General features: G+C 38.1%; 1 protein-coding gene across 4 annotated transcripts; it reads left to right on the forward strand.

Annotated features, from left to right (window-relative positions):
- Nucleotides 1–492: 492 nt before the first annotated feature.
- Nucleotides 493–19,739, forward strand: EXTL2 (exostosin-like glycosyltransferase 2). Of its 4 annotated transcripts, none has more exons than XM_012730204.1 (5): nucleotides 493–834; nucleotides 3,331–3,409; nucleotides 15,029–15,456; nucleotides 16,065–16,135; nucleotides 17,800–19,739. In XM_012730204.1, the coding sequence occupies exons 2-5, from the start codon at nucleotides 3,405–3,407 to the stop codon at nucleotides 18,286–18,288; spliced, it is 993 nt and encodes a 330-aa protein (XP_012585658.1). In that variant the 5' UTR covers nucleotides 493–834; nucleotides 3,331–3,404; the 3' UTR covers nucleotides 18,289–19,739. The 4 variants fall into 4 exon arrangements, with proteins under 4 accessions (XP_012585658.1, XP_012585659.1, XP_004689788.1 ...); XM_004689731.2 differs by lacking the exon at nucleotides 493–834 and adding an exon at nucleotides 848–1,176; XM_012730205.1 differs by lacking the exon at nucleotides 3,331–3,409.
- The last annotated feature ends 5,944 nt before the right edge of the window (nucleotides 19,740–25,683 follow it).

The following is a 25,683-nucleotide window of genomic DNA, read 5'->3' on the forward strand; positions in this document are numbered from 1 at the left end:
GCCCGGGCCGCGCAACGCGTCCTGGGACGGCAAAGGGGGCGGGGCCTGTGCGACGGTGGGCGGGGCTTATGGCGGGGCGGGGCAGCAGGTGCGGGGCGGGGCGGAAAGTGACAACTACCAGGTGATGTGAGAAACCCTCCACGGAGAGCTCCGGCGCCTGGAGTCTAAGGGAAGATCCCGCACTCCGGGCTGGCGGGGAGGTTCCTAGCGCATACCATGACCGCCTACCACGGTCGCTCCCTGATGCCCTGGCGCCCAGCGCCTGCCCCCTGCCATTTCCCCTGCTCCTATTAATCCAGTGTTTCGGTGCAGAGCTTAGGAATTCAGGCTGCCACGTGTTCTCCAGCCGCCAGCCCACAGGAAGCGCAAGTGATGCTTTTGCTGGGTGCACTCCACGGGCACCCAAATTCTAGTAATCCGCTCCACCCCCGCTCCCAAACAGTGCTTCATTCCTCTGCACTGCCTGGCAGTAGACAATCAATAAATGTTTGTCCAAAGAATGTGCAACGTGTTTTTAAAAAAAAACCCTTTCCAGGGAGCTACTTCGAGACACTGAAATGAGGTTTGACAAATGCAGTTTCGCCGACAACCTCCTGCCGCTGATCCCACACAACTTGAGTTGGTACGCGTCCCCTTCGCTTCCAGGTCATCCCCGCGGCCGCAGCGCGACAGTAACGCGGTCTGAACCTCACCGCCCATTTCAGGGCCCCGAGAAGACGCCCACTCGTTGGGAGAGGGGAGAGTGCGGGGACGGGAGGCCAGTCCGGAGGCCTGTCCTGGGCACCCACTGTCATTGGGGCGCCCCATCGCGCGCCTTGCGGGAAAATTGTTTGGGTAAGGTCTGTCACGTAAATGATTAGAAGTTGTTGCTTTGGGGAAGAAAGAAAAAAATGGCTTTTGGAAATAGGCTGTAAACTACAAAACCGAGCTTGTTGGGAACTGTAGCCTAACAGGAAGTGGGGCGTCACCGAAAGGGAGGGGCGGCCGCCGGGGACGGACCCCGCTTCAGGCGCTCACTTTGCGGGCAGTGATTTTTCCAGGGGATCAGTCCAGCGGATGGGGCAGGGTGAATGCATGCCGCTGCCTTTAGGAGTGTGGGGGGAATAGGCGAGCGAGACGCCTCTTCCGTTTTATGATAACCAAACGGCGGCTCTACTGCAGTCTTCTGCACTTGAGGTAAGGAAAATAGCAATTTGCTCTCGTGTTAAAAATTGCATTGAGGATATATGCACGTTTTGTTCTTGGAACTTTGTGCATGTGTGAGGTAGCGATTCAGTGGTTTTATTTTTTGCAAATCTAATTTTTACTTATCCTACCTTTTTTAAAAAATGCCCATGTTAATTGAAACTGTTGTGTAAAAACAGCTAAATTTCAGAAATTAAGTACTGGAAGAAACATTTTGTCTTTGCTATTCTTGTCGTATATTTCACTATTTTAACTTAAACACGGAAGTAAATCTTTTCAATTAGTTGCATTTACTTATATATTTTAGGAAGCTTACGTATAGCCATAGATTTTGAATTTTACTCTACTGCACTACTGGGAAAACAAATTAGCTTAAAGATAAATATTTACATGGCGATTGGGTTTTTTTCCCCCAAAAAACCTGCTTTATTTCCCTATGTTGTAACTTGGTGAGGGAGAATATTTAGAAATGACAAAATTTCAGAAACTGTTTTCCTGCTTTTTCTTAACTCAAGGTCAGCTGCAATTTAAGCCTGTATTTTTGTGTTTTGTCATTGAAAAAAAATCTGCATTTAATTCTATATTGAAAAATTGCTTAGCTGGCTTATGGAGAAATCAAGAATATCCTTTTTCAAGTAGTTTTGAAATAAGTTGGAAAAACTGAAGTATAATTTCAATTATATTGGTTTCCTGGAAGTCCCAAATTCCCCCAATCCTCACACCAAAGCTGTAAAAGTGATATGTCTGTGAGGGCCTTTTCCTTTCAAAGAGTGGCAATACCACTTAAACTCTTCCAGTACGGAAGGACATAATTACCAACTTCAATACGAAAGATATTTAATTGGAAATACAATTTGAGCACTATTTAAATCACAAAAAATTCTATGTGGGAAATGTTTGTGTCTCACTTCTTTTGTCATCCTGAAGGAACATCTGTCCCATGTATGTTAAGCAACATATGTTGTCATATTAAATCTAAAGTTTCTTTCATTCATTCAATAGTCATTTAATAAGTATCTACTACATGCTAGATTTTATGTGTAGCTAGAGATGAAAAGGAAGTGGATTAAGACATAAAATTCTTTCTCTGAACGAATTTTAAGAGAAGACAATTCTGCACTTTAGAACTACGTAATCTTTAAGATTTGTACCACAGGTATCCTTGATGTAAGAAGAGAGCCATCTGTCAATCAATGAATCTTTATATACTAAGCCATCCTTATGCCTCTCAATAACCTGCATCAAGAAAGAACATGACTTTGAAAAATCAAAAATGATGCTTTTCCTCCTTCAGAGAGTTGTTACAGATTTAGTGTCTCAAAAGGCTCCAATCAGAATTTTTAATTCCTTCATATATGACAAGATTAAATGGGTTTATAAGATTATAAAATACAGTAATGAACATTTTAAAGTAAATGGATTCCTACCCTGAACTTTTAGATATTTATTTAGATAATCTCCTACTAATTAGTTGCATTAGATTAACTACGCAGACTATAGAGTGTGAAAAACCCAGCTACTCAGACGTGTCATTGAAGATTGTGACAAACAAAAGCACAAAGAATTGAGGTGCACATGAAGCTCAACCCCTGCTTAGTTCCAGCTCCTCTTGAACAATAGCCAGTAAAGAGTAGGAAAGAAGCTATCTGTCATTTCTCAGTAATCAACCGGAAAATGTCATTTGTCTGTAACCCTATTAATTTAGACCCCAGTGTTTATTTTTAAGTTGCTTTAAATTGAATGCCCTGTGAATCTTTATTGAAAAAAGAAGTTGTAACTGTAGATGATCTTAGATACTTCAAAGTCTAGATTATTGAATACATATATAAATTGATAATGTTTTCAGAGGTTTTGTTTCCTGGTATATATGCTCTGGTTTTAAATGTGTAAAGACATTAGTTGGGATGATATGAGTCTATCCTGCTTCTGGATAGTTAAGGAAATGATGAAAACAAAAATATAGCAGTGTTAGTACCAACATGCTAACACTTACCTGTTGTCTAGTTGTAATTTTTCAAACACACAATAGCAATTTTTAAGTTCTAAATGTTATGTGAAGCCTAGAGACAATGGCATAAAAGCATTAAAAAATTTTATGTGGATTAACAAAAACATTACAGAAAATTATTTCATTTCCCTTAATAGTGACCAGAGAACCTGTTCCTATCAATTATTGAAGCCATAAGGAAATGTTTTATAAATATTAAACCTTTTCCATAATGAGGTAAGTACCTTTTGGGGGGAGCTTTTTAAAAATTGTGGTAACATGCACATGAGATAACATTTGCCATTAACCATTTTCCATATTCAGTAGTGTAGTGTTAAATTGTTCACATGTTGTTGAGTGACCAATCTGCAGGACTTTTCCATCTTAACAAAATTAAAACTATACAAATTAAACAGCTTCCCATCTTCTCTTCTTCCTATCTCCTGGAAGTACCATCTTACTATCTATTTTCTGAACTTGACTGTTACAGATAACTCATATAAATGGAATCATAAAATATTTGTCTTTTTATGACTGCCTTATTTTACTTACATAAGACCTCAAGGTTCATCTCTCATTTATTGGAATTCCCTTTCCTTTTAAATGCTGAATGATATTCCACCATATGTTTATACATTTTATTTCTCCATTTACCTGTCAATGGACATGCTTCTGTTTTTTGGCTATTGTGGATGATACTACTGTGAACACAGGTGTGGTACCAGAATTTTCATCAGAGGAAAATTATGTTTTGTAGAGGTATGTTTGCTTCTATGGAAATAAAAGTTCTTACTTGAGCCAGGGTCTATTAGAAAATACTGTCTGTCCTCTTTTAGGTCTTATCCATTGAGACATCAGTCCAGATTATGTAGTGAAATCAATATCTATAAAGCTGGAAAAAATCTTATAGATCTGAATAAAGCTGACAATTGGAACTATGCAGAGGACACTGAAATTACATAGTGACTCACTCTGAATCAGGAGATTTGCTGACCCACAGCCTTTTCTGTGGCTAAGGAAAAATCATTTACTATTCTCAGTTTTAGCTATACCATCTACAAGATAGAGTACATATATTTTAATCCCCTTCTTTCTAAAAATTTAAACTTTACTGATTTAAGATATCATAGAGCCTTTTTTTTTAAGATTTATTTATTTATGCATGTAAGAACTGGGGTATAGGACAGAGATGTGAGGGAGTGAGAGGATTCACCAGGAACAAAGTAGGGAAGAGAACAGGCAGGTCTACTGAAATACATGGCTGACAAGACAGGAGAGGTCTGCTGCGCCATGTGGGTCAGTTCCCTGGCTGGGGATCCAACTAATGCTGAGGTGGCTGGAGATAGCTTGAGAGTGCTGTGTCTTTAAGCCCTGCACCACAAGGAAGGCCCAATATGAAGCTTTAAACAGGAAGAGATTTGACAACTTGTATTACTATTGTCTAGTGGGAAGGTAGGAACTGAAACAGCCTATCTTAGCCTTCCAAAGGCCTGACAATGCTCTAAGCCTGTAGTAAACCTACCCTTTGTGATGGATAAATATACAGCATGGATGTTTTGAACTTCCTTTAATAAAATTAGAAAGCTCATATGAATTGGAGTTACTTGTATATTTGATTTGATATCTAAAACTATAAATTATATTCATTAGTATACAATAGATTTTGCTTAGAGAAGTGATTTTGAAATGTGATTCTATAGCTGAAAACCAGTATTACATAAAAGAGAGGAAGTTCTATACAATATTCTAGGGATCTATTCCTTATAATTGCCATTCCACCATTTTCCAGTAACTAAAGTCAGAAATTCGAATGAAAAACTGGTAGTCTGAAGGAAAAAAAAATATATATATATATATTTTGCAGTTGTACATGGTTTCTTTTTGACCCATTTCTGGAACTAATTTTGTATGGTATTGTGCTGAGAGCTAAAAGTGCTTTTCTATTTCTAGGTTTTCTTCTCGGGATGCTTTGACTCCTTGGGTCCTTACAAGGGTTGGATGTTCCTTTTAGGAGTAAAAATCACCTTACCTCTACCCTAATGTTTGGGCTTGGTCTTCTCCAGATATCAGCATCATTATCATCCCACCAGCTGTAACTAATTGGTAGTGCCAGGGAAAGATGTAGACCAGAAGGTATTTTTATCTAGTATGATTTGGAACTGTGGACTTTGGGAATACAGAATTTCAATAAAGAATCTCACTGTTTCCTTCAGTAACAAATGGCTGGGTTCAAGGAGTCTGTGCCTTAAGAAGATTTTGTAATATTTATATGTCATTTCCTCTTAATGGTGATAAAGCTTATCTTGCTAATTGATGATAGCTATCTGAAGAAATAGTGAGTAGGAATATATTGTGTTGTGAGGCTTAGGAGGAAAAGCAGTCTGACTTTGCTATGAATAATGGGGTAGGGTTGGGAAGAGAAGTAGCTACATAGGTTTTAAATGCTGTGCTGGTGTTTATTTTACCTGATTTATCTATAAAGGAATGGCTCACTCCTGTCTGCTAACAGGACTTTATCTTTAACTCAGCCAGTACAGAAATTACTCCTTTACAGCTTCCAGTGAGAAATGACTTGTTACAGCAGCCTCTCTGTCATAGAAAATGTAGTCATTGATCAGTATGTTTAGCAATTCTGTTTCAGTACCTTTGTTTCAAAATGCTGGAAGGACAGCACTAAACCAAAATGATGGGATTTATTATTTTTTAAAGATTTATTTATGTATGCATACAGAACTGGGGTATAAGCCAGGGGTGAAGGGGCGTTGAGAGGATTCACCAGACACAGATTGGGGAGCAGAACAGACAGATTGACAAAGAGCACTGCTGAGGGGAGCAGCAGGCGCGACAGGAGAAATGTGCCATGCCATGCCCGTTAGCTCCCTGGCAGGGATCAAACTTGTGCTAAAGTGGCTGCAGCTAGCTTCATAATGCTGTGCTTTAACCCAGTGCACCACTATTGTTAATGCTCCAAATCAGGGGACACTCAGAGACCCCAAACTATTAAGGGGTGCATGCTCGAAAGGGATTCAACTATCTGTGTGCACAAAGACAAAGGAAGCAGACTCAGTGTAACAGATTTAGTAGAGCTAATGTGCATAGAGGGGGGAGAGAGGATATTCCTAATAACAGTTTCCCCATAAAACTTCCCAAATTGGGCAGGAGGTTAGAGCACAGCACTGAGAAGCTAAAGCCACTGCAGCATGAGTTTGATCCCCGCGGGGGGAGGTGGCCCACATGGTGCTGCAGACACTTCCTGGCCATCCCACTACTCCACTCAGCAGTGTACTGTTACTAACACAAAATACTTTAACTTATTTTGATGTATTTAACATGTATTGGGAGTTCAGAAAACTCTGAGAATACATGGACTCTTTTGGAGTAAAAGTGAGGGTAAGTCATTTAGGAAGGAGAATAGAGAGCATTGAGAAAAGCTGAGTGGCACTTCTGAGATACAGTGAAAAGTGAACTTCCAGAAGCTGGGGAAAATACTAAAGGCAAAATCTCTTACCAGATTACTATGTAGCACCTGGAAAAGATTTGTGAAATTAAGTGACCTTCCATGTACTATCTTTGGCATTCTGTATTTTGCAGTGAAGCAAATTTTAGTTTGTGCTGCTTAAATATTTTATGGAAGAGACTTGCTGTGTGGGCAGTAGTGACCTGATTGGGACAGTGTCCTGACCTCATTTTCTTTTCCTGCCATCTGTCCTGAAGTCTATAGATTTTTTTTGGTCTATATCTGAGCCCAAATACATTTTCCTTTCTCAGCTAGGTTAGACATTGTTATCTGTTTAAATCATGTGTGATGCCTGCTGGATTAAGTGATAATGTTGATTTTTGTTCCTAAAAGAGTTTGGAGAAATTTTCAAGGATGATTTTCTCCCCAAGGCAAATCAATTCATTCTCCAACAGCTTCCATTGAACAGGGATAGTAAAGGCCCTTGATTGCAGAATATCCTGAAAACATGTGACGAAAGCAGTATTTAAGGACATCTTTAATATAGCAAATAGCTTGGTCCCAGAATTCAAAGGGAAAAGGTGACCAGTGCTTGAGTCCACATCTCCTGACTTGCTTGAAAATCACCAACATGAGTGTAAGAAGGAAACTAACCTTCCTCTACCCAGGTGCTGGGTTCATAAAATCAATTGACACTGACTGGAGTAATAGAGGAGACAAAAAAAGACAAACTAATGAGCTATCATGCACATGTGGACTAGAGGGTACCTACAGAGTAAGCACCTGCCTTTTTTTGCTTTTCACTCTAATGAAATGATAGGTCTCTATAAAGGGGACAGTAGATTAAAGAGGGGAAAATAGAACAAGTTTGCATTTTGAAGAGAAGGGTCTCTTGCAATATTCATTGGCATTTGCATGGAAACCCTTCAAGCCCTAGCCCAGGGTGCATGGCTGTCTTACCTCCCTGATCCGCTGAAGTACCTGTAGGGGCAGCCTGTCTGCTCCCCACAGAATTCTCGGGGCTTGTACCCAGGGAAGGGTTTCTTGGATACTTCCTACTCTTAACTAAAGCCTTCATTTGTATTGGGTGAGAATTTACTCTGGTGCTATTTCAGCCATTTCTTATCTATTGTGAAGTTTAATACAATTTAAACAAGTTCTCTCAAATTCTCTCATTCCATGCTACCACAAGGAGTTCTGAACACGTTGGTCCAGGCATTGTTCTGGATTATGGAGACTAATGGAAACTACCTTCACGATGTCATCAGAATGAAAAGGAGCTGAAGGCACAATAAATAGTCTTAACTCCTGGAAACTAGGTCTAGTGGGACTAGACCCCAAGTTCCCAAGGATGCTGAGGATGGAAAGTGATAGAAGAAACATTCACAGGGGTGGGGATGTTTGAAAGAGACTGTGGTTGAGGTGATGGGGTGGAGAGGAGTTTTCAGGGAGGGAGAGGGAAAATGCCTCAAAGCAACCCCTAGAGTTGGCTGAGGATGGCTGAGGGTCCCTGAAGAGGGGAACTTGTTTGGGATGTTGGCACCAATTTTGAGCAATGTCTGCCCTCTGTATGCCATGCCAGAAGCCAGGCCAGAGACTGATCATCACTTGCATAATCAGAAGAGCGTGTTCCAACTCTTTGGGGGGTAAGGGCAGCCCAGGTTTGCATCTGCCTGTGCATTCCACCTTGGAATGATTTCATCACTTGGCTGCTGAGGGCCTTTGAGTATTGGAATTCTGTATTCATCAGTTGTTAGGCAATCTGTTCAATATGAGGCAAAACTCATAGTGAAATGGCAGAACAGTTATCATTTTTCCACCGTCTGTGGCAGCAAAATGAAAATGAGGGTTTAGTGGATATCAAGGTACTTACTGCCTTTCTAGCTCATAAGTGAGGGGAAGAGTGAGGGATCTTTGTTCATGTTGTGCTCCAGCGTGTTTGCTTGTAGCTGCTGCCTGGATCATTATTGCTTTTTTGTGTGATGGAACTAGCCCTGAGAAAAAGACTTCTCCATTACACATCGTTCCTTCTAGGGAACTTTGATTAGATAGTGTAATAAATAGCTTAATAGCAGGTCTTTGAAAATTCACATGTCCTGAATAAAGACGTGCAGTAAGGAATTTCTAACTTGCTTATTAAACTGTACATTATTTACTTTCTTATTCTATCTTATGTCCACATTTTAGAAAAGTACTTAAAATTTCAAACAAACTTCCAAAAACTACTTCAATTTTCAGATATTTAAATTTTTGGATGTAATAATGGAGCGGTTCCACTCCTTGATGTATACATCCAAGAAAAATGAAAACATGATTGCATGGAAATTTGTATTTGAATATTCATAGCATTATTCATAAGAGCAAAATGTGAAACAACCCAAATATCCAGCAACTAATAAACACGTAAGTAAAATGTGGTACATCTATACAACAGACTATTATTTGGAAAAACAAACAAACAAACAAGGTACTAACAGTTCCAATAACATGAGCGAGCCTTGAAAACATACTTAGTGCAAAAAGTCAGATACAAAGGCTGCATATTGCATGATTCCATTTATATGAAATATCCAGAACATGCAAATCTATGGAGAAAGAAAATTAATTAGTGGTTGCCTGATGACCTGGGGGTGGGGGGAAAGAAAGTGACTGCCAGTGGGCAAGGAGTTTCTCTTTGGAGTATTGAAATATTTTAAAATTAAACAATTACACAATTCTGTAAATATACTTAAAGCTACTGAACTGTAAATTTTAAATAGGTGAAACTTTTGGTATGTGAAATGTAGCTCAATATGACTGTAAAAAATCCCCAACATATTTATATTTACAGTTAACTTAGTGACAGTCTTGTACACCAATTTTCCATACCAACCTTGCAGAATTTACTATAGTGCAGTACAAAGAACCATGGGCTGTGTCATCAGATCTAGACTCTTGCTCTGGCTCCATGCCTGGCTAGCTGCATGAGACATGACCTTAGGCAAGTTGTTATTGCCTCCACCTTGCATTCTTTATTCATGCAAAAAAGAATTTAGCATAGGAAGCCTCTGTGCTCTCAGCTTTGAGTTATGTGTATATACAAATGAGACCAGCATTATTGGGACAATTTTATGTTGCCACAGGAACATTGTTGCCACCTTGCAGTAGGAGCATGATGAGGAAAACAGCAGTCATGGAGCAGATTGCAAGGCAAGACTCTACTACTTGAGCCAAAGTTTTTGTGCCATTTATTGTAAGCAAACAGGCTAGTAAAAGCTGATCCTGTGACAGTGGTATGAGGTATAGGGTCTGGATAGGAATGGGGGACTAAGTTTTACAAGAGACAGGGGAGGAGGACATTGTCCCTGTGTGTCAAGAGAGATTTGCGTCAGCAAAGTCCGATGTATATCACAGGCAGATATCCCGAGACCACCATGGAGATAATCACATAATGAAGCCAACAGCTGCCTGGGCATCTCTGGGCCTGCCTTGTGATATGAGCTATATTCCACAGCTAGTCAAGGAATGTTCTGCTGTGATATATAGATAGCAAATAGGTCACAGCTGCCCATGAGTGGCCAGCTAGTCGCCAGCACATAGGAACCCACAGTTTTAGAGGTATGCCTCTAAAACTTGCAGTAGGATTTTCAGAGGCCATCTGGTTAGCTTCCTCCCCATCATGGCAAGTATGTCTTACTAGGCTACTGTACATAGAAAAGGGTAAATCGACATCAGCATCATTGGCTTATTAGTCTAGATAATTCTTTGTTATGCCCACACTATTCTGGTCATTGTCTTTGTTTTCTATTTAGCAGTAATCCAGAGCTTGACCCACTAGACTGGCAACAGCATTTCATTTCCAGCCCTGACAAAAGTATCTTCAGACTTCTCTAGTGACCCATGGAGAGTAAAATCATCCTCTGTTGAAATCTTCTGCTGCAGAAATGCTAGTATAGCAGTAGCAAAATAGCTAGAAAGATGTGTTCTCTACCCGTGAAAGACTATTGTTAATAAAAAGTTTCATTTGGGTATCTTTGGTTTTTCCAGGTAACTAGAGAAGAAGCAGAATTTGTATATTCTTTTGCTGACATTGACTGTTTATCAAAGTCACAGATGGTAATAGTCTCAAAGAGGAGAAAGGCAGGAAGGTAATCGAAAGTGACAGGTGCCTATAAATATATGTAGACATGACTTTGAAAAGAAATAAGGGAAAAACAGAACTAGGAAGGATATTCTAGGAATTAAGCACAAGAAAACAATATATTTATCCATTGGTTGTTTCCAAGTAAGATGTAAGTTATCTTCCTCATATTACCCATTCACAGTCAAAGTTGTGAATTAGATGATAGATTTTTCTCTAGAAGGAACAAAAGAAAGTTATAAACTGAAATCTAAATAGGCAAGTAGATGATAATTAAGCCATCATAACTCTCCAGGCTGTTCTAATGGGCTCACCAGTGAGTTAGAGACCTCAGTGGCTCTCAAAGTACAGAGGTGTCATCTGCAGCAGCGTATAAAGTTCTTGTTCTTGCTTTTCCATACAGACTGAAAATTTTACATAGTTGTATTGGGTTGCATTATTTAATAAATACCACATGAAATATTTACATTGTATTTCTAAAGACATAAATTATTCATATCACCCAGAACATTTTTGATAACAGTATAATAAGGGACTAGAAGCTATCTGAAGGAGAAAATTTCTGTGATGGATCTGGAAATAACCCCTATGTAAAAGCATAGAGAAAAGTGAAACAGTCATTTGTAAGTGTCTTTGACAAAGCATATTTATTTTAGGCTGTAGTAGTAAATTTTAATTACGTTTCTAGACTAAAAATGCCAGATAATATGTTATCAATGTCTGCTTTAGAGACTAGAAAGCCTCTTCATTTTACAAGATGCTATTTGTACTCAGCTACACAAAATGAACAAAGACTTTAATCAGGGTATACTTCAATGCAATTGTCAGATGATTCTTCACTCTAGGTGCTTATATTAATAACCATTTTTATGCAGAACTGAAAATATATTTCACAAGACCTGTTTCTTATTCAACATTAGAAGGATTTTCAAGGCCTTTGAACCAGTATCCTTAGTGTATAGTGGCTCATTTTTGATTGACTGCATTAACAACAGCAGGTGGCATTAAAGTAGAGAGGTTGCAATGACAACATGTTACTCTAAACCCTTAAATTCCTGTCCTTGAAAAGTAATCATGGTAAAGCTGAGGTAACTTCAAAAATAATTCATTTTATTCATGTCTTAGAGTAAGACCATGACAAAAGGGGAAGTACAAAATTGCTTTGCTTAACAGACTGGCTGCAGACAAAGTCTAGGAGAGAATATCCTTGCGAGCTCTCCGAAAAGGTGACCACAAGCTAACCTTGCTTTTCAGATCTGGGCTATTGAAATGAAGAGCTGCTGAATGACACTCACTATGCCTTTGTCCTTATGAATAAACTTTCTTCCTTTGCTCGTATAAGCCCCACTGCCCACATGTCATGGAGTAGCTTCCTCTACCCCTCACAGTTCCCATTCTCACAAACCTCAAAAGAAGATCTTAAAGCCACGGTCTGGATAGCCTCCCTATTCTTTGCTGATTTATAGACAGAGAAGCTGGTTCTGCCATGACATACACATCTCAAAACATGAAACAAGATCACAGAAATGTGATTGTCACTTTAACCTGACCGTTGCCAAGTCTCGATGAGAAACAAAGGTTGACTGTACATCTTTTGGAAAGCAGAGCATGATTTCACTGAGAACTGAATCTGTTCGACAGGCAGATTTAACTACAGCTTTAGGTGGCCTAGCTGGCAAAGCCAGACATCATCGACGAGGTGCGAAATCAAGAGCTTAGATAGGCACATACATTGCACATCCAGAAGAGGGAGAGAACCAAAAATAAACTTGTACAGAGACAGTGTTATATAAAGAAGCACAGTAACGGTTGCTCTGTACAGTAAGCATGGCACAGCTGTGAGCAGTGAGAAGTCTTCCAGCTTTATCCTATTTGCCTTTATTTAGAAATAGGTGAGGATATGCTTATTGTATAGTTTAAGAGAAATTGTATCAAGCAAGTAAAAGATAGACTAAGGATCCTTTAAACTCATCAAAAATAATATCTCACTCTTTCTGGTTCTAAGAGATCTATTTTTTTCCTGAATGATATCCTAAAAATATTATTTAAAACCCGTGGTTGATCTCTAAGTCTTTTCCGAAGTTTCTTTGAACGTTCTTTTTCCTCATTCTGGCTTTTGTTATTGAAAAGAGGAGTAGAATAGATCTAGGATATATGCTGAGATTTACATGAACAGGAGTGCTCAGTTGCAAAATACAAAATACAAAATACACATACCTAAAAAGCTGGTGGAGGTTTGTAGAGGAACAAGTAAAGTCTGGAGTTAAAAAAAGCAATAGCAGAATTAAACACACACACACACACATGCACATACATAAAACTGGAGGCAGTTGAAAGCAGACAGTGACTTAGAAAGAAGCAGCAGAAGTGATCATGAAATGAATGTTGGAGGTCAGCAAATCGCAGCTGCAGGTCTCTATAAATCTGAGATTTAACATACCATATGTGCCTTACACATATGATTTAGTTTGATTAAACACATATTTTGACCAGGAACTCTAAAGAATGCACTCAGAAATTATTTGTTGACCTACTATGCTGTAGCCATCTGTGGCGGCTCCTTTGGGTTGGGTGAATAGGGGAGTGTGAAGCTGGCCATTACACCTTGTGCACAGAGCGGGAGAGGGTGCTTCAGGAATTCTAGAGCTCACCCTATCCCAGCTCAACCTGGATCTGACTCCCAAGCACAGGATGATGACACGCTGGGCTCTTGGCAGCAAATTTACCTGGATGTAAATCTTAAATCCACAATATAAGTTTCTTAGTAATCCTGAGCGAGTTGCTTAACCTCTGTAAGCATCTGAACTATTAAAAGGGAATAACAGTAGTAAAGACGCCTCTGAGCCAAGCCCAGCTGTGATGTCCCATGTCAGAATAAAATCCTTTCATTTCAGTCAGGCTAACAGGCTCTTCCTTAATCTGGCTCTTGCTTATCATGTCATTCTCACTTATTCTCTTCATTCAGACTATCCTGAATTATCTAACTGTATTTATTATTATCTATGTCTCTCCACTCTCCTCTGCTATTTACAGAGACCTTGTCTTTTGTATTGCTGTAGTTCTAGAACCTACAAAATGCCTTGCACAAAAAAATGCTTGGTACCTTTTTGTTCAGTTTACTAAATAAATAATTACTTACTATAACTTGCAAAACATAAAGTACAGGGCTCTAAAAGTAATACACTCAAGGTACTTGCTTGCAGTTACTGCTACTATTATACTTTATTTCATGTTAGGGGTTTGCATGTGATTTCATTTGGAAAAAGTCTGCTATGGCAGCATACTAAAGTTAGTATGCTGGAATAAAACTGACACCAAGACATCAAGTTGTACAATTTTCATATATCTATGATAACTCAATTAAACTTTAAAAAATGAGTATATTACCAAGGGTACTAGGATCCCATTTGAAGAAATAATCTCAGTTCCAAATTTTTAGTTGTAAAGTAATGGCAAATATTAAAATGAACTGCTTAATTTTTTCTATTTCTATGCTGGAGGTCTTTTGTCTGCAGTGGTAAAGCAAGCAGGCTTAGAAGGGAAAGCTTGTTCACTGGACTTTTTATCTTAGGTCAAATCCCCATATGAAAGAAGGGAGAGCTGAATTGGAATCAGCTAAAATAAGATTAACCTCTTTTCTTATTAAAAATACAAAAGCTGGGCCCTCCCTGGTGGTTCAGCTGGGTAAAGCACAGCAGTAAGAAGCTAAAGCCACTTCAGCATGAGTTTGATTCCTGCCAGCCCTGGAGGAGATCCACATGGCGTGGCAGACGTCTCCTGACTCACCCACTGCTCCCCTCAGCAGCGTACTTCATCGATCTGCCTGTTCTGCTCCCCACTCTGTGTGTGGTGAATCCTCTCACTGTCCCTGCACCTCTGGCCTGTACCCAGTTCTGTATGCATAAACAAATATTTAAAAAAAAAAAAGGCTGGGCCCTCCCTGATGTCTCAGGGGTTAAAGCACAGCACTATGAAGCTATCTGCAGCACAAGTTTGATCCCCTGCCCTGGTGATGACCCACATGGTACGGCAGACCTCTCCTCTCATCCCCTCAGCAGTGTATTTTTGATCAATCTGCCTGTTCTGTTCCATACTCTGTGCCCAGTGAATCCTCTTATCCCCACCACCACCACCTTTAGCCTGTACCCCAGGTCTTGTATGCTTAAATAAAATAAATAATTCTTTAAAAAATAATTTAAAAAATTAAAAACCAAAAGCTAACCCATGGTGACTGCTAACAGTGCTCCTATTCTGTATTTTATTTCTACTTGTACTCCAGGTGTTGCCATATCTGCAAACTTCCAGGAAGAGTGATGGGGATTCGAGTGCTTCGTCTCTCTTTGGTGGTCATCCTGGTGTTATTACTGGTAGCTGGGGCTTTGACCACTTTGCTTCCTACTATCAAAGAAGACAAGATGCTCACTTTACGTAGAGAAATAAAATCCCAGGGCAAGCCCACCCTGGATTCCTTTACTCTCATCATGCAGACTTACAACAGAACAGATCTCTTATTGAGACTTTTAAATCATTACCAGGCAGTACCACATTTGCACAAAGTGATTGTGGTATGGAACAATATTGGGGAGAAGGGACCAGATGAATTATGGAATTCGCTAGGTCCTCACCCCATCCCTGTAATCTTCAAAGTACAGACAACAAACAGGATGAGAAATCGACTCCAGGTTTTTCCAGAACTGGAAACCAATGGTAATCTATAGTTGGGTCATAGGGCAGTAACTAACAAGAGCTTGAGGAGGGGGGCAGGGAGGGGGAAGGGTGGGCTGTGGGGGGAGGGCAATTTGGCCTTCCAATTGGCTAAATCAGAGAAAATACTGAAATTTAATCATAAGAAAGCACTCAGGAAAACAAAAGGTAATTTCAAGAAACAGTTTTCTGGGGAAGAAGTAACATACCTACTGCAACAATGACAAAAAGTTTCCATGTTAAAAGAAGATAGGCATCACAGAGGTAGTAAAATGCCATTTGGCTTATGCTTTATGTATTTTTCCTACCTCCTTTTTTTCACCCATTCACAGTGGGTGCATGAGCTTTTAATTTGCTTAAAAGAACCTCAGTATGATATCTTTAAAGATTCATTAGTTTCCAGGATAATAGCTGATAACTATATGATAATTCCCCACCCCCCGCAGTTGTAAAAGTAGTTGCCATAAAACTTTCTTGTCCAACAATACATTGCTTATTTACTATTTTGTCATGAAGTGTCTCATTGAATAATCTATAGACACCATTGTGCCTTACTAATTTTGTTTCCATTTCCAAATTGTTCTATTTAATTTTTTTTCCTTTCTTTTCAGCAGTGTTAATGGTAGATGATGACACACTTATTAGTGCCCAAGACCTTGATTTTGCTTTCTCAGTTTGGCAGGTAATATTTCTATGTCCTTTATGAACTCTTCAGTATCAAGTCTTGTCTATGACTTAACCGGGGTAATTCAGAAGCGTTTAAACAGTCGTTATGGAAAGATAAATTTGTTACATGATAATAAAGATTTCCTGTACTCAGTAAAACCAACCTGTAAATTATGGTATCTTTTTTTCTATATTTGATATAAATATGGGGAGAACTGGAGCTACTTCCCAAAGAATATTGAGAAAATAATCTGGACTAAGGTTCAGAAATATTTTCTAGACTTATGTCTCAAAAGAGAAATGTGTTTCTATGTTACTTGTAGATAGCTTTCCTTAAACTAAAGCACCAATTAAATCTACAAAATTTAATCCTGAATCTGAAGTCACCATTTAGAAATGAATAATAATGATTCTGTATATATCTTTGTGATCACAGCTGGTTCTTGCCCCAAACCCCCAAATCATAAGTGGAATAAGCAGGCATAAATTTCTTACTAATCTGTAAAAACACCCTTATTTAATGTGTTAGCAATAACACATTTTTATAAGTTGCACTACAATTACTAGAAACCAGAGCTACATACAGGTACTGTGAACCCGTCAATTAAACTCTATGCTATCAATTAAATGGTTTAATTAGCACTGGAGTGTCTCCTTAATTAACTACTTCGGATATAACACTGTTAGATATTAATGCTAAGTGCTCACAGGACTCTCCAGATGTCAGCATTCAAAAAATGTCAGTTGTTACTTCATGCCTAGTGTACTAATTAGCATTTTTCCCCCTTACCAGCAATTTTTCCAGTACTGAAAATTAAAAGCTAAGTCTTAGGCAAAAGTTCAATACTCTACCCATGAGATTTCTAGTACAGGTCAAAAAAATCACTTTGCCTAATATGCCAGGGGTATAGGCAATACAGAAACTATGATTAATGGAACAATCCAAGTGAGTCACAACTAAAGGCAGGTAAGCATGATTCTAGAATAGATATATAGATATATAGATATCTATATCTATAAATATAGATATAAGTATATATCAAACAGCAAGAACAATTTCAATTCATTGCCCAAGAGGTGACCCTTATCTTCAGCCCTCCCCCCAAGCCAGTGCCCTACATAGTAGAATGATTTGGGGTCACCAGCCAGCAGGACAAGAGAGATATTTGTGTCTGTTTTTACCTGCTACCTCCCTTTTCTTCCACTGGCCATCTGTGAAATTTCTTTCACCCTCTTGGATTGAGACCCCACCCGACCCCATACACAATAACTTTAGTTAGATAAGTAAAATATTAATTTTTTTTCAAAATAATCCCATCAGATTTTCTAATCCTCCACTATAAGTAAAATTAGTATACTCAACTTCACTTGCAGCAAAGTGGGAGAAACTGGACTCTAGTGACTGGAATTTATCAATGTCAGGTAATATTTGATTGAGAAGAATATTTCTGAGGTTAGAAGTTTTGTTTTCATAGAAATTTGGATTGTGCTGGAATTTGTCCTATAAGAATATCAGGGCAACTTAATTATTACAAAGTTGCCTGGAGTTAGAGGAAACTGAGATGTAAAAACCAGAAATAAAGTTGACAATTCAATTAAATTCTAAGAAGTCACTGCCCTTTTCAATATGCCTACTCTAAAGAAATGTCACAGTTAATGGTTCTTTTTCCATCTCTTCAGCAATTTCCTGATCAAATTGTAGGATTTGTTCCTAGAAAGCATGTCTCTACTTCCTCTGGCATCTACAGCTATGGAGGATTTGAACTGCAAACACCAGAGTTTGGAAATGGTGATCACTACTCTATGGTGCTGATCGGCGCTTCCTTCTTCAACAGCAAATACCTTGAACTGTTTCAGAAGCAACCTGCCTCCGTCCACGCTTTGATCGATGAAACGCAAAACTGTGATGACATCGCCATGAATTTTCTCGTCGCCAAGCACCTTGGGAAGACTTCTGGGATATTTGTGAAACCTGTAAATATGGGTAATTTAGAAAAAGAAACCAATGGTGGCTATTCAGGAATGTGGCACCGAGCCGAGCACTTTCTTCAGAGGTCTTACTGTATAAACAAGCTTGTTAATATTTATGACAGCATGCCTTTAAAATACTCCAACATTATGATTTCCCAGTTCGGTTTTCCGTATGCCAACCACAAAAGCAAAATGTGAAAGTAAAATAAGCAAACAAAAACAAACCTCAACACTGCTTAGTCTCTGAGTATCTCTCCATGCAATGTTTTTTTGTTTTGTTTTGATTTTTGAAGCCCCATCATGAACTTTTTTCCTCTTCAGAAGACTCTGCAATGAAAAAAATACGCATAGCACTTTTAGGATATAAAATTCTCATAAACTTCCAAAATCAAGAAACTGATATTGTGGGGAATTTTCACCCACGGATATAACTCCTTGATCAGCGATTTTATTGTTTACATTCTGAGACTGTTCTGCAATTTCTTTGACTCTTGGCATTTGCCTTAAGGACATATAGTAAACTGTTTCCAGGATCACAAGCACTAGAGAAGCATTTCTCAGCTTTCTCACGAAAGGATGATTTTACTTGAAACTTGAAATGCCTCTGTAGCAAAAGCCTATGTTGTCCAGAAAAGCTACGTGAGGAGGAAATAGTCTCAACTGCATAGAAGAACACGTGAAAAATTCGTGGCTGCCAATTCTTTCCGTGGTCTTTCTAGCCAAACCCTTTCCAGGACTAATTTAGCTTGGCACAGTCTTGATGAAACCATGAGTGTTTTTAATTTTGTTGATCCTTCTGTCGTGGCCAAGAGGATTAATTTCAGCCAACAGGAACCTAGTTGTTTGCTTGAATTTTGTGAACATTTACTGCATGGATCAGAAAAAAAGTGCCGCCTGTTTCTTACCTGAACTTACGTGCAGCAAGCAGTAAATATATTACTAGTTGGTGTCAGTAAAAACTGACCTGCGATAGTACGTTCATTCTTATATTTTACATAAAGTATATATTGTTTTAAGAAATGAATAAAGGAACTCTGAAAGAATGATTAAGTAGAAACTGGCAGAACTTAAAATTCTTAATATAGAAGATCTGTATTGTTAGAACATAGGTTATCTCACAGTTACTAACGTGTTGTCTGTATCACACAAAGTCAATCTCTTGTGTTCAAAACTTTTTTCAAAAATCTAAGACACTATTCTTCATGATGAATTTTGAATACATGAATACAGAAAAATTCAAAGAGAGGAATGGCAGAAGAAATAGTTCTGCACCTAGGATTTAACTTGCAGTTTTGTGAATTAGCATCAGTGTCCACAAACTGTCTGCTCTTGCTGGTGGTGAAGATTAGGCCTCTGTCTTCTTCCCCTTTTCCTCCTGCTCTTCCCATAATGCAATTATATTTTCAAAATTGCAAAGTTGTAAAAACATTAAACTGATCATCTCATGTTCCACCAGTGAGGCCCTGCAATTAGATCCTTACATGTTCTTTCTTTACCTTGATATGTATGTATGTCTTTATGCTGTCAGATAAAACTAATAAAACATGAAGCCACAGAATGATCTATGGTGTCAATTACCTGCTTTGTCCAATCTCTTTAGTGATTTTATGCCTCTTAGGATTTCACTGGCAGATAAATAAAATAAAATGACCATACAGGTATTCTCTGTTAATTAAACAAGTGGGGTTTGTGTGTGTGTGTGCGTGCTTGGTGTTTTTATAGATTTCAAAAGATGTCATTATATTCTCAGAATAAAGTAGAAGCAGTAGCTACATTTCCATGGGAAAATACTCCCAAATTTTCTTACCCATCTTGCATTTGTAAAGTCATCTTAAGTATGTCATATATCAGTCATATGTTTTCTAGACATGACAAATGGAATATGAAACTAAAGTTTTAGTTAATGCTAGAATTCTCCTAAAGTTTCCCTCCTGAAACCTCTTTTCTAGCTCCAAATGATCCAAAGAGAAGATGCTTAAGCTAAAAACTACCTGAGAAGAAGGGAGCTCCAGGGTTAAGTGTGCAGACAGCATGTATCAGCTCAGCCTCACTAGAACTCATACTTCCTAACCACAGAAGCTTCTGTATCCTTATCTGTCAAAATAATATATCTACCTAGGGGGTTGTTCTAGGAATAAAGGAGATAGCTTGTATAAATATAGCCCCCCCAAAAAAAAGCCTTTCTCAGTTTATTTGTTTAATATTTATTTTTATTTATGCATGTAAGAACTAGGGTATAGGCCAGAGGTGCAGGGGGCGAGAGGTGCCGGGGTGAGAGGATTCACCAGAGGCAGAGTGGGGAGCAAACTAGGCAGATCTACTGAGATGCACTGCTGTGCGGAGCAGCGGGTGAGGCAGGAGAGGTCTGCGCCATATGGGTCAATCCCTGGCCGGGGATAGAACCAGTGCGACAGTGGATGACCAGAGCTTGACAGTGCCCAGATCTAACCCCGTGTACTACCAAGGAGGCCCACTTTGCCCATTTAAATTATCAATAAATGCAAACTGTTGGGGTGGGTCATTGATAATAAGTCTGCAATGCACCTCTTAAATTATTAGGCTCCTGGAACCAAATTCCTGAGCTCTTCAGAAATTGTTTCTACATCCCCATGGACAAAAACCATGATGGTTTTATTTATTCAAATATCCCTTTTTTAGCTATTAAACCAGTACTTAGTCATTCTAGCAATTTTGACATATTCAAAACAGCATGTAGAAGAAACTGAAGGGCCCTTTAAAAATGGCTAAATGTTTCTATGTCGATTCTAGCAGACTCTTTTAGGCATCTTTTTAAAATAAAATTTATTTTGTACTTTATTAGTTGAAGCAACTGTAATTTACATAATCAATTATATTACCATTTTTTGATAATTTATTGTTATAGCAACAATTAGGTAGTGTCTTTATTTTGAACAGATGTCTCTGAGCATATTTATAGTGATTTTTTCAAGGTCAAGTGCATGAAGTCCATTACCTGGGGCTGTCTGTGTGAGCCACATGGCACAACAGATCTCTCGGCCTGCCTGCTCCTTCCCTCAGCAGTGTACTTTGTCAATCTGCCTGTTCTGCTCCCCACTCTGTCTCTGGTAAATTCTCTCACCAACCCTGTGCCTCTGGCCTGTACCCCAGTTCTGTATGCATATATATATATATAAATAGATAGATAGATAGTATATATATGTATACTACATATATGTATATATAGTATATATGTATACTCTATATATAGTATATATATGTATGTATAGTATACATATATGTGTATATATATACATATATGTGTGTGTATATATATACATATATGTATACTAAAGATGAAAAGAACATCTGCTATGTTGGAAGCATGTATTAAAGCCTGGCTCCACTTTCCTTATCTGTACAATGGGGATGAAAAGAACTGTCTCCAAATCCCACTGGTTACATTTAGTTTCAAAAGGAATAATTTGTAGAAAAAACTTAGTAGTATCAGAAAACAAAAGAAAATTTAAAAACTCATTATTGATAAAAGCAGTTTGGTCAAGAGTACAAGAAACCTGGAGCTGTGTCGAAATTATACGTTAGAACATGAAAGGAGGTGAGAATAAATAGGTAAGTACTAAAGATTGAAAGAACCTGCTTCACTAGTTCTAGCTCAGAATGGAATATTTAAATGTTTATCTAAACTAGTGATGACTTGAGACTATATTGATTCATGCCAATATTTAATTTGTGACGAAAAAGAATTAAACTCGTTAACAGGATACTTTAAGTAGCTTTAAAAATAAGGAAGTAGCTTTAATTCATAGCAGTGTTGTTGTTTTTTTTTTTTAAAGATTTATTTATTTGTGCATACACAGAGCTGGGGTACAGGCCAGAGGTGCAGGGGCGGTGAGAGGATTCATCACACACAGAGTGGGGAGCAGAACAGGCAGATCGATCGATGAAGTACACTGCTGAGAGGAGCAGTGGGCGGGTCAGGAAAGATCTCACCATGTGGGTCAGCTCAGGGACAGGCGGGGATCAACTCTTGCAGAAGTGGCTTTAGCTTCTCAGTACAGGCGGGGATCAACTCTTGCAGAAGTGGCTTTAGCTTCTCAGTGTTGGGCTTTAACCCGCTGAGCCACCAGGGAGGGCCCTGTAGCAGTGGTTCTTAATTTGGGCTGATCTAGCCCCCAGGGGCAGTTGGTAACTTCTGGGGACATTTTATTGTTACAATGCCAGGGGGTTTTCTGGCATTTAGTGAGTAGACATCAAGGACGTTGCAGGTCCCACTACAAAGATTTAAGATCCCCAAATGTCAATGGTGCTGAGAGTGAGGAGAAATATGCTTTCTAGAAAATTTGACTGGTAAAATATCTGTATAGCACACACCATACCAATGCAAATTGCATTGTTCTACGTTTATTCTATATAACTAGGCCTACCAACACAAAAAATTAAGCGGGGGGGGGGTGAGTGTTACATTACTGATAAGACATCTTGTGCTTAATTCCGTGGCCCTCAAATCTAATCAGAGTCTAAAATTTCCCTCATTACAATTTATTTCTCTTTTTTCTGATCCATATACTAGGAAAGACCTCTGAATAAATATATATTCTAAAGCACTAAAGTGCAATATTGGAAAACAGTGTATATTTGAATAATAACCCTCTAGCTAGAGAAAGTCAACTTGGTTAATTTACAATAAGCTAATTCTAAATTCTCAAATAATCTATTTCTGCCTGTTCAGGTATTTTTGGTTTAAACAAAATAAAACAACTAGTGAAGGCAATTTATCTAAGAAAGCAGCTTGGAGTGGAAGGATTAGACAACACATTTCTCATATCAACTAGTTTAAGTTATGTAAATTTATCTGGGTCTCAGAATCTGCATTTACAAAAGAGAGGACAAACTGAATACTTAGATTTAAATAATTAAATGTAATACATTTCTTAAATTCATTCTTAAAACTTTTGCTAAATTTAAATTCTTAAATTTAATAAATTTCTTTCCAGTTGTAAAATTCTACAACCCTAAGTCAGTTCTTGGTAGGTTTCAAAGAAGCCATATTATACTTCCAGACAAGAAAAAATAATCCCCTAGATTTTAGCTCAGTAAGAATTTCCTTCCTTTCTTGATCCCTAAACCTATGTTCATAGGAATGATTTCCCAAAGAGAATTCTGACTTCATAAACATCACTACTGTACTGTTTTAAGGCCAAAAGACTTAATGATGAAGATGACGATGTCATCATTCACTGATTGGATGAGGTTTGATGTAACAGATATTTTACTTTTTTTTTCCTTATCTTTTTAAGATTTATTTATTTGTGCTTACAGAACTGGGATACAGGGTATAGTGGGTGAGAGGATTCACCAGAGACAAAGTAGGGAGCAAAACAGGCAGATTGACAAAGTACACTGCTGAGGGGTGCAGGGGGTGGGTCAGGAGAGGTCTGCCACACCATGTGGGTCAGCTCCCTGGTGGGGGATTGAACTCATGCTGCAGTGGCTTTGGAGAGCTTCATAATGCTTAACTCATTGCACTACCAGGGAGAGCCCAACCATATTTTACTTCTTAACCAAGCTTCTGTTGCCCCTGGCCTTTGTGAAGAGTACAAAAAGGTTGCAATAAGTTAGCAAAACACTTGGAACAAGTTGAATCATGAATCACAATTAGTCATGGACAGCCACTAATTTTTTGAATACAGAATGCAAATATGCTCTAAGACTAAATGCAACTATTTGATTCTATCAAAATTTATGTTAAATGGTTTTTTATGAAATTTACTATTTCACCAGCAGATGTCAGTACAAGCTAATTAACTGAATAACATTTTTAATAAAATACCTGAAGGTATACCGAGTGAAGTGTTAAGACAGCCAAGTCAAAAGGCTACTGTCACTGTTTTATTATTATTATTATTATTATTAAAAGTATCTTCTTAAGTGGCACTGTCGAAAAATATCAACCTTTCAAAAATCATCAAGTTAAAATGAGTCCTTGCCTAGGTAAATCATATTAGATAATGTTATAACACTTCACTGTAACGTGACAATCACATTTCTCAGTGATATCAAAGAGATGACCTTAATGAAATACAGAATGCTAATCTGCAGTGAAGTGCAAGAATAATGGTATTTTTAAAGCACACACATCATAAATACTTAGAGCCAAATGAAACCCATTTGTCTCTGGGTGAAATATTTACATCCCCAAAGAAACACATTATTTCCTAATGAATCCTAAAACATCTACAGTGTGATATCATTTGTTTTCTAGACTGTAGCCTTTTGCTTTTAGCAAAAGTTGTTAATCTAATGACAATAACAGCACTACCTATTTATGTAGGGAATGCTCACATTATACCATTCAAAATTTGTAACAGTCTGCAAGGCAGGTAGATAACCTGAATCACCACATTTGAGGACTCAATAAATGTAGTCCAGAGAAGTTAAATAATTGTGTAATAAATTCAGTTTACACAAGTCAGAATGCAGACTAAAGATGATACTAAGGCTGACCTCCTCCCTTTATGCAAAACTCCACCCTCTAAAACTGCTATATCATGACCTTGAATTGAAGCAGCTTCTATTTTTCTATCATCCTTGGAGTTAAAGCTATATGTTTATAGAAGAGTCTACAACAATGATGCTAGAATTAGGTTAAAATAAAAATAATTAAATATGTAAAACTACTTTTAAAAGCAAAAGTTATAGTATCATACAATTTAGTATTCACTTGCCATGTAATTTAGCAATTACTCAAGGTATTTACCCAAGGAATATGAAAATATGTATCCACACAAAGACCTGTAAGCAAATGTTTATTGAAACTTTATTCATCAAAATTATCCTTGCTGTGGAATACTACTGAGCAATGAATAGGAATAACTGATACATGCAACAACATGGCTGAATCTCAAAGCAGCATACCAAATAAAGAAAGACATAAAAGTCCGGGGAATGGGAGCAAGGAGAAAATCCAAAGGATAACAGTCATGTTCTAGATCTTGATTGTGATGGTGATAATGACTATATCCATTATTAAAACTCAGAATTCCACGTTCTAAATGGGTGAATTTTATTTTGTATAAATTTTACTCAATAGATTTCTTAAAGTAAAAGCCATTAGACACGTACAATCTATTAGTAATGTAATCAGTCAAACTTATGAAGAGTTGAGTCAACTAACTCCAGACAGAAGTTAACAACCTGAAACCTTGCCTTGGATTACCTTGTCAAGTCTGGAGATGTAGAACAGAAACTAGGATCTAGTATTAGCTGGGCAATACACTTGTGAGTGGCCTTAAGTGAGATGTTACTTTTCTCCAAAACTCTGTTAACTTTGCCCTTAAAGAAATGGCATAAGAACCTTATAATTCTTTAACCTTTAAGAGAAACAAGACAAGAAAACAAACAAAAAAAAAAACAACACCTGATCCACCATTCCCCAAAAATCTCACCCTTGCTGGTGATTAAACAGAGCCCAACTCTAACAGTAATTCCTCTGGCAGGAAATCAACTTAAGATCAGCTTCAATACTCACCTTTCTTTTGAAGAGGGAAGTTGTGTAATCTGGCCGGCAGGTGTCACGCATTCCCTTACAAACAGCTGACAATTCTTCCATCAAAA

The sequence above is a fragment of the Condylura cristata genome, unplaced genomic scaffold (genome assembly GCF_000260355.1).
Source record: "Condylura cristata isolate star-nosed mole 26May11 unplaced genomic scaffold, ConCri1.0 scaffold00026, whole genome shotgun sequence".
Taxonomy (NCBI): domain Eukaryota; kingdom Metazoa; phylum Chordata; class Mammalia; order Eulipotyphla; family Talpidae; genus Condylura; species Condylura cristata.